Source organism: Pseudochaenichthys georgianus, chromosome 3, assembly GCF_902827115.2.
Source record: "Pseudochaenichthys georgianus chromosome 3, fPseGeo1.2, whole genome shotgun sequence".
Lineage (NCBI taxonomy): Eukaryota > Metazoa > Chordata > Actinopteri > Perciformes > Channichthyidae > Pseudochaenichthys > Pseudochaenichthys georgianus.
In genome coordinates, this window is record NC_047505.1 from 1806629 (window position 1) to 1821319 (window position 14691).

Sequence of the window (14691 nt, forward strand, 5' to 3'; positions counted from 1 at the left end):
CGAAAGGGGGCCGCAGGAGAGGGCAGGGGCCCTAACGAGGGCGAGGGCACCCACACCGGGGGCGGGCCGTCGTAAGGGGGCCGCACTAGGTGTTGCGGAGAACCCAGCAGGAAAGAGGGCAACCCGGCCGCAGGCAGACGCACAACGGCGGCGGGCATGAAGTCCTCGGCAGGCGTCGAGGTATCCCCGGAAGAGAGGGCAACCCGGCCGCAGGCAGACGCACAACGGCGGCGGGCATGAAGTCCTCGGCAGGCGTCGAGGTATCCCCGGAAGAGAGGGCAACCCGGCCGCAGGCAGACGCACAACGGCGGCGGGCATGAAGTCCTCGGCAGGCGTCGAGGTATCCCCGGAAGAGAGGGCAACCCGGCCGCAGGCAGACGCACAACGGCGGCGGGCATGAAGTCCTCGGCAGGCGTCGAGGTATCCCCGGAAGAGAGGAGCAGTCCCCCCGGGAGGAAGGAGCGCAACCCGGCCGCAGGCAGACGTGCCGCGGCGGCGGGCATGAAGTCCTCAGCAAGTGCTGAGGCATCACCGGGAAGCAGGAGAGGCCAGACAGGGTCCCGGAGCGCGCCACCCATGGGCCGATGGAGCATGGGCGACGTCCGGAACTGTCGAGGCGAGAGGGGGTCCAGGAGTGCGCCACCCAGGCGTCGATGAACGTGAGTGGCGTCTGGATATCCCCGGAAGGCAGGAGAGGCCAAACAGGCTCCGGAGCGCGCCACCCACGGGCCGATGGCAGCATGGGCGACGTCCAAAACCGTTGAGGCGAGACGGGGTCCAGGAGTGCACCACCCAGGCGTCGATGATACCGTGAGTGGCGTCTGGAACCGCCGTCGAGGTGGTGAAAAAAATGAGAGTGTCCACATGAGGTCAACCGGCTGGTCGAACCTCCTCTCCGGCACCGGAAAAAAAAATTGTTAACAGTCAGATGTCAACACGTCGTTAGTTGCTAGCCGTTAGCTGCCGCTGCTAGTTGTCGTTAGCTGTTAGCCGTTGTTAGCTGTCGTTGTTAGCCGTCGGTAGCTGCTAGTTGTCGTTAGCTGTTAGCCGTTGTTAGCTGTTAGCTGTCGTTGTTAGCCGTCGGTAGCTGCTAGCCGTTAGCTGTAGTGGTTAGCTGTTAGCTGGTGTCGACGGCCGCTAGCCGGAAGCCGTTAGCTGGCTGCCATGGGTAGCTGCTAGCCGTCGTTAGCCCCTCGTGGTTAGCCGCTAGTCGTCGTCAGCCCGCGCAGCCAGGACGTGCAGCCGCACGCCCCGAAGAAAACAAGCCCACGAGGTAGCAATCGGTTTGCTGGTCGACCCAGCAGGTCGTGCATCGTCCCCCTGCTGGTAGGAAAGCCGATGCAGGAACGGCGAGCAACTTCCCCAGCTCTTCTGCGGGGCGCGCACCGAGCCTCAGTCCGCGTGCCGGTGTTCGGGTCTGTCCCGGAAACTTCTCGAGACTTGTCAGGGTCACCAGTGTAGTGCCGAGAGATATGGAGTCAGAGGCGGTGCAAGGAAGGTGCAAGAATAGCAATTTATTAACAAGCTGCAAAGGACATGTTGTCGGGTCGCAGCCCGGGTCGACAAGAGAGAGAGACAAGAGGGCACACCTATTTATAGGTAACCCATAACATGTCCGTGTGGGAACAATAACCGCAACTGTAGTTCCAAGTATGAATTATGTCCCAGTGGTTAAATAGGTGGTCACCACAGTTGTCCATTTTAGCAAACGAGTGCTTTTGTTTTGAAATCACTCGCTCCAAGGACCATTTGACCAGTTAGTAAGGTAAAAACAGGTAAAAAGCAAACAGGCCTCTCAGTGTTTAATAAAGAAAAACAATTGGACGGTAGATACACGGATTACGGACCGGGTCTCAATTTAGCTTGAGTAAATTGGTTACTTTACACCACAGGATAAAAGGATAATCTAAATGAAAAGTAATTTAATTTAATATTTATATTTGTTTCCATTATGGATTTTGGAGAACATAATTCCAGTCATTTCTGACTCGTCCAGAAACGGAGACCTCCAGTGCATATCACGTTAGTCTTTGTGCGGCTTTTATTTTGAAAAGCCCAGTGTATTGTAAAGGGGAGGTCCCAGTCTGCTTCACAGAGCTGCTCCTCTGAAGCTGCAGAGCGGCGGTATCTGCTGGGCTCTTGTCCTCACAAAGGTCGTCTTCATTCAGTCCTGAGGGGTGTGAGGAGATGATGTGTCCGCGGGGGTGCCACCATCAGGGTGCCGCACAGCCTGGATACCGTTCACCCCACAGGATCGGGATGTTCTGAGCTCCAACTATGAACGAGCTGCAACAGGATCCGAGGAATACAGGCAAGTTTCCAAAAGCTGCGGAGAACTCCTGAGGTCTGTTAGAGTATGAGGTCTGATAGAGTCTGAGAGAAACGTTACTGTGAGTCCTGTCACTGAGGCAGACAGTGTGGAGGAATGCAGCAGACTGTCTGTAGCCCCCATACAGCAGCAGTCCATCCTTAAGGTACATATATAATTATAACGCATTATTTCTGTCGATTGAACAAGCTCTGGGTTTTTCTCGCATTAATTGATCGGAAATTATGTCAACCAGGGTGCTGCCTTATCAATAAGAGCTTGTGTTGCATCGCATATTTAGAGGCATTGTCTCCATACATTGTGTCTTTCTATTCACATCATGAAGCACAACATGTGGCTCCCCAGGAGTGAACTGGCTCCAGATCAGCTTCCTCTGCTGGCTGCAAGCAGGATCTGAACAGAATGAGAATGAGCCAATGCAGTGGATGCAAACACACGGAGGGGAAACACATACTCCACATAAGCAAAACCACTGCGATAATATATTTTACAGACTGGAGACACTCTTTTTCTCCAGTGTGTGTTCTCTCTGCTCCATCCATCCTGTGTGTGTCAGTCTGCGAGCAGCACACTGTGTTGTCCTGCTGCTTTCATCTGTGTTACTGCAGTCAGAATCCAGGAGGATAGGAGCATACAGATGGGATGCTACTCTTGTATTAATATGTCAGTGTTTCATCATCTTCTGCACTTATGCTACTGGTGTCCAAAAATATAGCATGATAGTGTGATATGAGGTTAAGCTCACATTAAAGTAATTAAGACATACAAACGTCTCAACTGCATGACTAATGTCTTATTCAAAACAGCTGTACTACCTGTGCTGTGTTTCAGATATAGACAACCAATATATAGCTGACCTATGTGATGACACACAGTCAGTGCGAATGTTAAAATATTCACATTTGTTTTTAAATTGTTAACACTCAGAGTATAGTTGTTCGGTTTGGCTGTATACAATTATAACATTTTAATTGTATGTAATAATAAATATATTCTGGTATTCTGTGTGGGTGCACAGGAAGAGAGACAGATGTTTAAAAGTCATTGAGAGAGACATATATATGCTGCTGTGTTGACAAAAATCTATATATACACTAGAAAAAAACGTTATGTTTTTTAAATTGAAATATTTAAGGGGAAAATATCTTGACATTTCAGAAGCTGGAACTGTGAAATGTTTCTTATGCAAAAACATACTTTTAATTACTATACTTTTTTGTCTTATGACTTATTTTAATCTACATACATCACAGTTATGTGGTTATGTGTTGTGTGTATGTACAAATCTGAATCTATAAGGAACAAGTTAATAAAGCTTCAAAGTAAATGAAGTGTAAGAAAACGTACAATATATTTTATGAGTGGAGGAGAAATATAAAGTTGCACAGAAAGAAGAACTAGTTACATTACACACACTGTTTATGTAAATATAACAACAAGGTAAATAATATTCAACTTTACCAAATAAAGCATTTAAAATTGCTCTGGGTTTGGGATGAACAGACTGTTAAGATGAATTGGAATACTCAGTCGAGACACAGTTTGACAGTTTTGTAAACTAAATAATTCAGAAGCTGAATAAGATGATGACACTTCCTGAGTCTGAGATATGTTTTGAACCTTTAAAGCTGGGGAGTAATTCTCTCTTACCCACTGTTTATATGGAAGGTGTAGATACACTGCATGTTGTGTGGACCTGAAGTAGCATGAGTATTATTAATGTGTTGACATAAATAAACAAAAGTGCACTAATTTTGCTTACATCTTTTGTATATTTCCCAAATAAATAATTGTTGGCTTGCTTAATTGGTAGTCTCTCGTATTGTAGGTGACAAAGGTGAATTCCGTTTTTGCCTGGGTCTTAATAATTACAGGGGGAGACAGAGCAGTGACTCAGCGTTGATGTGTGATATTCAGCAGGGTGAGAACGTTTGACTCTGATTGCAACACTCAGGACCTCACAATGTTAGAAGCTGATTTTCCATTTCACCCTGCTTTGTTTATGACCATGTGGGAAGTAGAGAAGAATAGCACATGTGCGAGTGTTTCTTTACTTTAGTGTATACCTTGTTGAATTTACAAGCTCAGGAAGGTTTGGAACAGTCTGAGGAATTTCACTCCAATTATTTTCACTGGTGATTAGCATTGGAGAAGGACTGTGCGTGATAAACAACCACTGACTAATAGGGCTGAATACTGCTGGTTTCCAGGCATCCCTGTGTGATGATGACAGACAAAGCGTAACAGAAGGAAAGTATTTGGTTGTATCTACAGCAGACTCTGAATCCAGATGTGTGCTTCATGTGAGAGGCTCTGGGGACTCCCCAGGGCTGATGTATGCTTCCTGAATAATTCAGCTGTACAGAGCTGGGGTCGCTGGTGAGATACAACGCGTAGACCAGTGGCCTGTACTACAAAGCAGGATTTTCGGTTAGCGAGGTAACTTCAGGGTTAACTCTGGGTTTCCGGTCCTACGACGCTGGTTCACTTCTTACCGGGGTAGATCTCCATGGTAACTTATGCTGAACACCTAACCTGCTCCGGAGCAGGTTATGTTCCAGATAAGAGATCAACTCAGTGAAAGCACCGCCTGCTGACCAATCAGAGCTCAGTGTGCGGAGTTTAAAGCTATCAAGTCATATTACAGGATAAAGGAAATACAGTTTAAACTGCCGTATGCAGGGAAGACGCCGACGTGTCGCACTTATCATCACATCACATCATCAATCACATCATCGATCATATAATATCATAATATATCATATATTTCCTTATCTGAGTCAGCTTCTCGAGCCGTATTTGGCCGTGCAACACTTACATTGTCATGCAGAAGTATTATTTTAAGCAACACGTTGAAGAAACACTCAAATGCAATTAAAGTCAGATCCACTCATGTCTTAGATGGGGCATTGATATCATAAACTGTTAATATACGCATTCAAACACTCGGTAGTTTTGAACTTTTTTTTTACAAGCTGTTCTGTATTCACCTTGCATGTGCAATTGCCCCTTTCATACCAACGCAGTTCCCGTTCTAGCTCCGTGCTAGAGATTTTCTGGTTCGGAACCGGTTCTTCTTTTCAGCCCCCGTCTTGTTCACACCGTCCAGAGCCCGACTGGTGCTGCCGCTACTGCGTCATGACGTCACTGTTTACGTCGCTGATTTTCTCCCCAACGGCGCTAACTACAACAACAGTGGGGGACTGCGTTGGGTCGAGGATCGTGTTGCTTTTAATCATTCGAAGCCAGATTAAATTAAATTAAATAACGACTTCTCCAACCTTATACTTTTCTCCAGAGTGCCTTGGTTCATTGTTTATTAATATGTTACTGCGGCATTTACCGACTGCTGCAGTGCTGGCTGCTCTTCCACAGGAGTTTATTCTCCCGTTAACTCACCTCAGCGGCCGCTGTAAAGTATTCACTGTCCGACTGTCACACAAGCAGCTGATACATATCCCCAATTCCCCATAAGTGAATGTGTGTCAGTCTGAATTGACGCTGTTTGGCATCACGACGCTGTTATGAAAGTTTCTCTGGTATAAAATAGGTGATGTTAGCATAGCAACCGAAGCTAAACTGACTATAACTTGACTACTTATTGCTATCCTATTGTGGCATAAGCCGTTTTCTACAAGCGTGACGTATGCGGTTCTTACTTCTAGGTCGACAATTTGTTGGTGCTTGAAACGAACCGGATCCCGGAGCTTAGAGGCCGCTCCGTTGCGGTGTGAACAGGAAAAACCGGTGCTTTTCAGGCTCTATCTCCAAACCGGCCCTGGAACCGTGTTGGTATGAAAGGGGCTTTTATCCTAGTTTATCTTAAACAGATAAATTAGGATAAAAGCCACAGAAAGGGGCATCTGCCCCTATCATGGATCAAAGTTTAATTTCTTCATATTTGTCTAACGTGATTAGACAAATGAACTTTTCATTCATGAAGTATGATGCTGCGCTGTCAGTACGCTTGTCCCTGTTTGTGATTGGTCAAATGTTGCTAACCCCGGCCCTTTCACGTGCACGTGCTCTCAGCCAGACAGAGAAACCCAGGCTTGATTTACCGAGTTGATAATCAACGTCGTAGGACCACGTAGCGAGATCGCGTTTGGTAGGGTTAGTTAAGCCAGATAACTCAAACATATCCAGGGTCTGTAGAACTGGCTTCGTAGTACAGGGCACGGGAGACGTGTGACTGGTACAGAAAGCTGTTGTTGAAGTTAAAAAAGACGTATCAGCTGCTTATTTCAGCAACACTAGAAAATCGTGTTGTTCACACCAATATGAAGAGCAGCGGTTCAATCCCCGTTTAGTTTGATCCAAAGCTCAATAAGTCTTACACACTGATACCTGTTCAGGAGTTATTTGGGGTCCACTAACTTGCCCAAGGACACTTCTTCATGCACACAAACGTAGATAGAGATCGAACCGTCAATCTTCCCATAATTACACACCCATCCCCTGAGCCTGAGCTTTACTTTACAGTACTCTTACATATTTATATTTTGTGTAAATATTGTCTTAATTTGTTCTTTTTAGTCTTTAAAATTGTTTTTAAAATAACTTTTATATTCGTACAATGTTTGGCTCCTTTCTTTAAACAAACATATTCTTCTTGCTGTGTCTTTGTTTGCCCAATTTACCAGAGGTGGAAAATAACTAAAAACATGTACTCAAGTACCATACTTGATTACATATTTGAGGTACTTGTACTTTAGTATTTTCTTTTCATGCTACTTTATACTTCTACTCCACCTTATTTGGCAGCAAATCATTTTTTTTACAACATTGGTTACTAGTGACTTTTGCAGGTTCATATTATTTAAACAAAAATGAAATCAACTAATTCATTATGATGTAATATTTTGAACGGCAAAACCTGGCAGTATAACAATTCATTCTCATAATTTACTGCTGCAAAATTAAAACGATAGACACATGAATTTATCACACATAAAACAGTGTAATAATGTATATTATTTGGAAAATAGCCACTTTGTATAATGACTACTTTTATATTTGGTTCTGGACTTGGACTTACTTGCAAAAGAGTATTCCTACAACGTATTTATAGGAGCCATTTCCTTAGATTATAGTATCTTATCTTTTTAGAGTATAACCTGAGATTCTGTGGTGTATATTATTTATTTATTATTTGAGTGCGTTACTCTGCAGGTCGAGATGCTGCAGCATAAAAGGAGAGGTGCTGCAGCCTAGTGGTGAGGCTGACTGAAGCAAACAGTTTGTAGACCTTGCTGGTTGGGAGCGTCACAGCTTGGTTCTTCTGCCTTTAACATTGAAATATCAGTTTATATGACAAATAGTTTGTTTAAAAACGTTTATTTATTTTTGCCTTTTTTGGAATAAACTATCTTACTTTTCAATCGCATCTGGACATTTCTATTTTTTCTCTCAAACTACAAGCGTCTATTCGTCGGTCAGCCCCACGAGTGAGCCACAAACAAAGGACAAAACATAAATGGATATCGTGGTCACTACAATATTATTAGTTTTACTTAAGTATAACATCTGAGTACTTCTCCCCCTTCTGCCATTTACACCAAGGCAAATTCCTCGTATGTGTAAACATACTTGGAAATAAAACTGATTCTGATTCTGGATCAGGTAATAATTCTACATATCACATTTCTTTGACATTACATTACATTGCATTTAGCTGACGCTTTTATCCAAAGCGACTTACAATAAGTGCGTTCGACCAACAAAATACAAACTTGAAGAAAACAGAATCATAAAGTACATCAGGCTTCATAGAGCAAAAACATTTCAAGTGCTACTCAACTGGCTTTAGATAAGCCAGTCCTTTATTAGTATATAAGTGCTTTGTTAATAGTTCTATCACTCGAAGTGGAGTCGAAAAGATGAGTTTTCAGTCCGGAAGGTGTGTGAGCTTTCTGCTGTCCTGATGTCAATGGGAGCTCATTCCACCATCTTGGAGCCAGGATAGCAAACCCACGTTTTTGTTGATGGAAACTTGGGTCCCCCTCGCAGCGATGGTGCAGCGAGCCGTTTGGCTGATGCAGAGCGGAGTGCACGTCCCGGGGTGTACGGTTTAACCATGTCCTGGATGTAGGAAGGGCCAGATCCATTCGCAGCATGGTACGCAAGTACCAGGGTCTTGAAGTGGATTCTAGCAGTTATCGGAAGCCAGTGGAGGGAGCGGAGGAGCTGCGTTTTATCCATTAGGCATTTAACAACTGATTGTGTATCCTTAGATGTCAGACCTGCATTAACCAATGACATGTCCTCTCTCCCTAGGCATCTGACCGCGGTGCAGCAGGATCTCTGGACTGACCCGATCATGAAGTCCCAGAAGGCCCAAGGTGTCCTACCAACTTCTCCCTATCCACGCAAGCGCCGCTTCACCCTACGCAGCAAAAAGAAGAAGTACGGGGTGATCCGAGGCAAGCTTCGCATCCGCTCCATTCCCGGAGCCTTCCTGGTGCTGGGGGTCATTGTGGTGGTTGTTGGCATGGCGCTGGCTGTGGCGGGGTACTGGCCCTACCGGATATCCAGGGCGCCGCTCCTGGGAGCCGCTGAGGGGGACGGTATCTCTGAGTCACAGAGTTCCGGCTGGAGTATGGGAGCAAAGAGCCTCCTCTCCACAGCCAGCTTCATCCACAGTGAACGGATGAAGCTGCTGGGGCCCGTCATCATGGGAGTGGGCCTCTTCATCCTCATATGTGCCAACACTGTCCTGTACGAGAACCGGGACAGGGAGACGCAGATGTTGCTGGCTCAGATGCACAGCGTGATCTGCTCTGTGTCCGCGGTTGTCCCCTCGGCGGACCTCAAAGACATTGCTGTAGCCAACTCCATGTCCAGACACTACGAGTGGCTGAGCAGTTTACCCGCCGCCCACCTCAACATCCTCTGTGTGCAGCAGCTCACCAGCTCCGAGCCCCTGCTGCGCACAAGACCCCCCGCAGAGCAGGAGGACCAGGCAGAGGGCATCTACCAGCAGCAGGCCGTGCTCCAGACAGAAGCCCTCCACCACCAGGAGTCAGAGTCTCCGTCTTCCCTCCACTCCTCCCACTCTAACTCCTGTAACTCCAGTCAGACTGATTTGAACACGCAGTTCGGAGCTGATGACGGTGCCAGCTTCACTCGCCCGCTCGTCAACAACTTCCTCCAGTCGGCCAGCTCCATGTCCACCCTGGACGAGATGGAACACCACGCCGCGCAGCCGAGGCGCTGCCACAGTATGAGCTACAGGACTAACCCGTACACAGCTCCATCTGTGCGTCTAGAGAGTGGAGAGGAGAGAGAGATAAATCAGCAGGTGGTCTCAGGTAGAGAGGCTACCTCAGATGTTTGCGTGAACATCCCTTGGGCGGTTGTGGATGCCGCAGAGGAGCAAACTCGCCGGAGCTGGCCTCGGCTGGACCTGGGTGGCGGGAGGCGGTACCTGAAGCTGGGGAACAAGGAGGACTCGGTGGACCGGCTGCTGGGGCAGCTGGAGCAGCAGTGTGTCCAGTGGGATAAGAGTTTTGGATCTGGGCCTTTCCAATGATCGGCAGATTTTTATGGTGAACTCTGGATACAAACACCCTTGCAACCATCATGACATCTTCCTGTGGATTCTATATGTTGATTGAGGCAGAGACACTGAGCCCTGGATCATATAGAGTACAGTATTTCTCACAGGATCTTCCAAAACTAGAGCACTTTCGCAATCTTCAGTGGAATAATAATATGCAGAGGTTACAGTCTGTGCTTGGCTTCCAATCTGATCTGCCATATGTTTTATATAATTAAAGGAACAATGCAGGCTCTGCACTGTCACAGATGAGCAAAAAGGTTTGACACACCGTTTACTTCTGCAATATGGGGTTGGCAGCAATGCCAGAAATGAACTTGTTTCTCAAAACAGAGCTGTGTTTGACAGTTTCTAGGACACAGTGTGCAGCAGAGATAGAAGGGCGATGCGTTTCACTGTGTTTTCAACTCTGAACCAAACTACCTGGACCTGAGTCCATAAAGTGCTGACAGCTCTTGACAAATGCAACTGGTATATTACAATGGGATTTGTTTTCCTCAGACGAGGTCCCATACTCCAAATGCAATGCATGGCAGTGATGTACAGTATGTTACATCTTAATACTTTTGCAGATGAATGTCATTGTGGGGTTTATGTGTATAAGAAGTGATAATAAAAGGATATGTTATGTTTATTAATTTGCTATATTGCTTCATTAACTACGTTTTAGTTCTATGGTACTCTTTGTATACCCCCATGATCGACTCATCTGAAATGGTCAAAACTAAAACATATCTGAATAAAGGGAGATTAAATAAAACCTTTGTCTACTGCAAACTGTGAAAGAATTCTGAAAATTAGAGTAATGCAGTGCAGAGCCACAGCTTCAACCAAACAACACATCCAGCACTAGGCAACACTATTTAAACATTTAATGGAGGGTTTATAACAAACTATATTGTTTACGTTGGCAGATGTAGTGTTTATTATGCATTTACTGCCCCTGTGGGCCCCTATAAGCTGAAGCCGCTGAACAAACCTAATGAATGGCAATATAGCTGTGCACGTTTGTTTGCAGGTCTCCCTTGAAAAAGAGATCTATGATCTCAATGGGACCAATCTGGTTAAATAAAGGTTTGAAATGAAAAAAGTTTCATACTTGACATTACTGACATTTGTTTGCAATAATAATAATAACTTGAATTTATATAGCGCCTTTCATAACCTCAAGGTCACTTTCCAAAGAAACATACAAGGACAAGACATGAAACATAATAAAAACATAAACATAAAACAGGGGGCAGAAATGGAAGTGTAAGTGGGGGGGGGGGGGAGTGAGTTATTGTTGGAAGGTGATGTTGAACATATGAGTTTTAAGGGTTGATTTGCAAGTATCATATTGTGTTATAATTCCCATTTAATGCAATGAGGATCTTTTTATTATGCATTCCCTGTTGCATTATAATGTGCCTGAACACCCTTATTTTAATGTATTACAAATATCGGAATTATTATACACTATGACCCTTCAGCAAAACATTTCAATGAATGAACAAAACAAGCTTTATAAACATGTGCGTCATAAAAAGTGATACCAAAATCACAGTCACCACTTATTGCTGTGTGCAAATACCTTATAGTTATAAACCATTATTATTCTACATAGAGGGACTGTGACTGTGTTCAGCTATAGAGTAGTGCAGGCTTGACGTATATTTGTACGACAACTCGGCTCCTTCAAAAAACAATGGGATTTTCCCATTGGATTTCGGTACATTGCAGAAAATAAGCTCTTTCACAAGCACATGTTTATGATACTTGGACATTTTGTGTAGCAGGATTATCTCCACCTATTAACATTATAATAGTTGAAACAAAAATGATATCGCTATATGTCAAACACGTAGCTATAACTACAGTACATCATGAACACATGACTTCACGTCAACGGCGCTAAGCTAAAGGTGGCTAATGTTTGGCGTTTAGTAGCCTCATTTAAACTCTAATTAGCAATCGCAGAATTTATGACATGTAAAAGCTGTTTCAGCTTTTATTGGAAACAGACCTTATGGGGGAAATCTAATCAAAAAGACATTGACTTCAAGATGAGCAAACCAGAAGTGCTTAAATGCTGACTCATTAAGGGGTTAGGACTCATTACTATTTTTGTGATTTTGTTGTTATTATTACTAATAGGAAGGATTTCCATAACTATAAAAATATGACCCAAGTTGTACAAAGGTTGGTCCTTAATAATGAAGGGAAGCTCTTTGCTGTCTTTATTGTGGTTGCTGCAGTATTTTGTTGTAATGAAAGCAGGGACCCCTCCTCTCCTCCACTGGTTTCCTGTTGACCATCTCTTCTTAGAATGCAACAATACAACCCCCCCCCCCCCCAATACCAACAGATGGGTACAACTGATTCTGGAGAAGAGGCATACCCGCAGCTCCAGTGAGACAAAGTGATCCGACCACTGTTACAGATGAGTGTATGTCATAGAGGGAAGGAGATTATCAATCCTGGTCTCATGGGGCCCCCCTGCTTCCGCATCCTCCCCCTTAGCAACACGTGCAGAGATGTGCAGAGGCGACCCCTCCATGTTTGAAACATCTTTATCTGGTTATCTGTGAGGGGTGTAACGGTTCATATAATTCACGGTTCGGTATGTACCTCGGTTTGGGAGTCACGGTTCAGGTTCGGTTCAACAAGAAAAAGCAAAAAAAAGTTCCAAATGCATAATTCCAGGTTTGTTGTTATTTATTTTTGGAAAGTAGTGCAAGTTTCAGTATACAAATAAGGAACTCTAACATTTTGAATAGTTAACTGTATTACACAGTTAAAAACAAACCACAAATAGCACACACACTCAGATGGCCATATTATCCATAGCCTAATGGCTGATGTCAAACGTATTGGCTTCTTAAAAACAGCGGGGATCAGCTGTTGAACTGCTGCTCCGGTGATTGGCAAATCTGGGTGATGACTTCTGATATGATTTAGCATGTTTGGCGTGTGTTTCCATTAGCATACGCACCACTGTCTAACAACGCCAACACACCGTCCTTGTCCGATCCACCACTCGCACTCCATCGCTGTTGTAGTCCACAGGGAATCCGACATTTTCCCACACAGCTGAAGCACTCGTAGGTCGTTCTTCTAGCTCCTGTGTGTTATCTGAAAACACCATACTAACTTTTCTTCTTCTTGTATTTTGTTCGTTTTGTTGTGTTTTCTTCTTGTTCTTTATTTGTTATTTAAGGGCTGCTGGCAAACAGCTTTTAGGCGCAATACCACCCCCTGGATTATATATTGTAGTGGATACTGCCCTAAGTGACAGACTTTTTTCCCACTCATAAAAAAAGGTGTATTCGTTGTGTGACTGCATGAACCGAGCCATGACGGTTCGGGACGAATACAGATACTGTTACACCCCTATTATCTGTGTGTGCTGCCTGTTCAGTATGCCATGTGTGTTCTAAATGTATACCAAGCAATATGAGCGGTTCAGCAGAACAATCAGTGGCTGTGTCTTGCCCTGTGTCCACCACAGAATAAACAACATTGCCATGCCTGCAAAAACAGCTGCTGTCTGTCGATGTCTCATTTATTTAAACTGTCAAAGTACTAGCTCCTGGTTGTATATGTATGCAGCATGTAATCATGTCTCCAGGCTAGCTGCTGATGAGCCCATTCCTCAGCCCAAAGCAGAAAACATGTGAGACCCAGGGTTACTTTATCACCAGATGAATGAAATCTGTTTCCTCTCCTTCTCCTCGGTATTGAAACAAGGCTGTTTTGGATATTTGACAGATTTATGCTTAATTCTCTCCAAAAGTCATCTGAATGACAGTTTTGGAGAGAATCAAGCATAAATCTGTCAAATGTTAAAAACAGCCTTGTTTCACTGAAATAGCCTCAAAATCACAAACTGACATTCAGATTACTTATGGAGATAGTTAAGCATAAATGTCATCTGAATGGCAGTTGGTGATTTTGAGGTTATTTCATTGAAACAAGGCTGTTTTGGACATTTGACAGATTTATGCTTAATTCTCTCCAAAAAGTCATCTGAATGGCAATTTGTGATTTTGAGGTTATTTCATTGAAACAAGGCTGTTTTGGACATTTGACAGATTTATGCTTAATTCTCTCCAAAAGTCATCTGAATGGCAATTTGTGATTTTGAGGTTATTTCATTGAAACAAGGCTGTTTTGGATATTTGACAGATTTATGCTTAATTCTCTCCAAAAGTCATCTGAATGGCAATTTGTGATTTTGAGGTTATTTCATTGAAACAAGGCTGTTTTGGATATTTGACAGATTTATGCTTAATTCTCTCCAAAAGTCATCTGAATGACAGTTTTGGAGAGAATCAAGCATAAATCTGTCAAATGTTAAAAACAGCCTTGTTTCACTGAAATAGCCTCAAAATCACAAACTGACATTCAGATTACTTATGGAGATAGTTAAGCATAAATGTCATCTGAATGGCAGTTTGTGATTTTGAGGTTATTTCATTGAAACAAGGCTGTTTTGGATATTTGACAGATTTATGCTTAATTCTCTCCAAAAGTCATCTGAATGACAGTTTTGGAGAGAATCAAGCATAAATCTGTCAAATGTTAAAAACAGCCTTGTTTCACTGAAATAGCCTCAAAATCACAAACTGACATTCAGATTACTTATGGAGATAGTTAAGCATAAATGTCATCTGAATGGCAGTTTGTGATTTTGAGGTTATTTCATTGAAACAAGGCTATTTTGGACATTTGACAGATTTATGCTTAATTCTCTCCAAAAAGTCATCTGAATGGCAATTTGTGATTTTGAGGTTATTTCATTGAAACAAGGCTGTTTTGGATA

The 14691-nt window shown here is 43.9% G+C and overlaps 2 protein-coding genes across 3 annotated transcripts in view; both read left to right on the plus strand.

Annotated features, from left to right (window-relative positions):
- The window catches only part of LOC117462350 (mucin-2-like), a 32124-nt gene extending 32049 nt beyond the window's left edge, over window positions 1-75 (plus strand). The window contains exon 32 of the mRNA XM_071201747.1: window positions 7-75. Coding sequence (XP_071057848.1) covers window positions 7-75 — 69 coding nt within the window. The remainder of the gene's footprint in view (window positions 1-6) is intronic.
- A 2035-nt stretch (window positions 76-2110) lies between these two features.
- Window positions 2111-10521, plus strand: LOC117462125 (transmembrane protein 200A-like). Of its 2 annotated transcripts, none has more exons than XM_034104210.1 (2): window positions 2111-2474; window positions 8606-10521. In XM_034104210.1, the coding sequence occupies exon 2, from the start codon at window positions 8649-8651 to the stop codon at window positions 9858-9860; it is 1212 nt and encodes a 403-aa protein (XP_033960101.1). In that variant the 5' UTR covers window positions 2111-2474; window positions 8606-8648; the 3' UTR covers window positions 9861-10521. The 2 variants fall into 2 exon arrangements, with proteins under 2 accessions (XP_033960101.1, XP_033960108.1); XM_034104217.1 differs by having other exon boundaries at window positions 2111-2311.
- Window positions 10522-14691: the final 4170 nt, after the last annotated feature.

Bases quoted from the DNA above. Each gene is read 5' to 3' on its own strand.
- LOC117462125 (XM_034104210.1), top strand. From the start codon at position 8,649: ATGAAGTCCCAGAAGGCCCAAGGTGTCCTACCAACTTCTCCCTATCCA.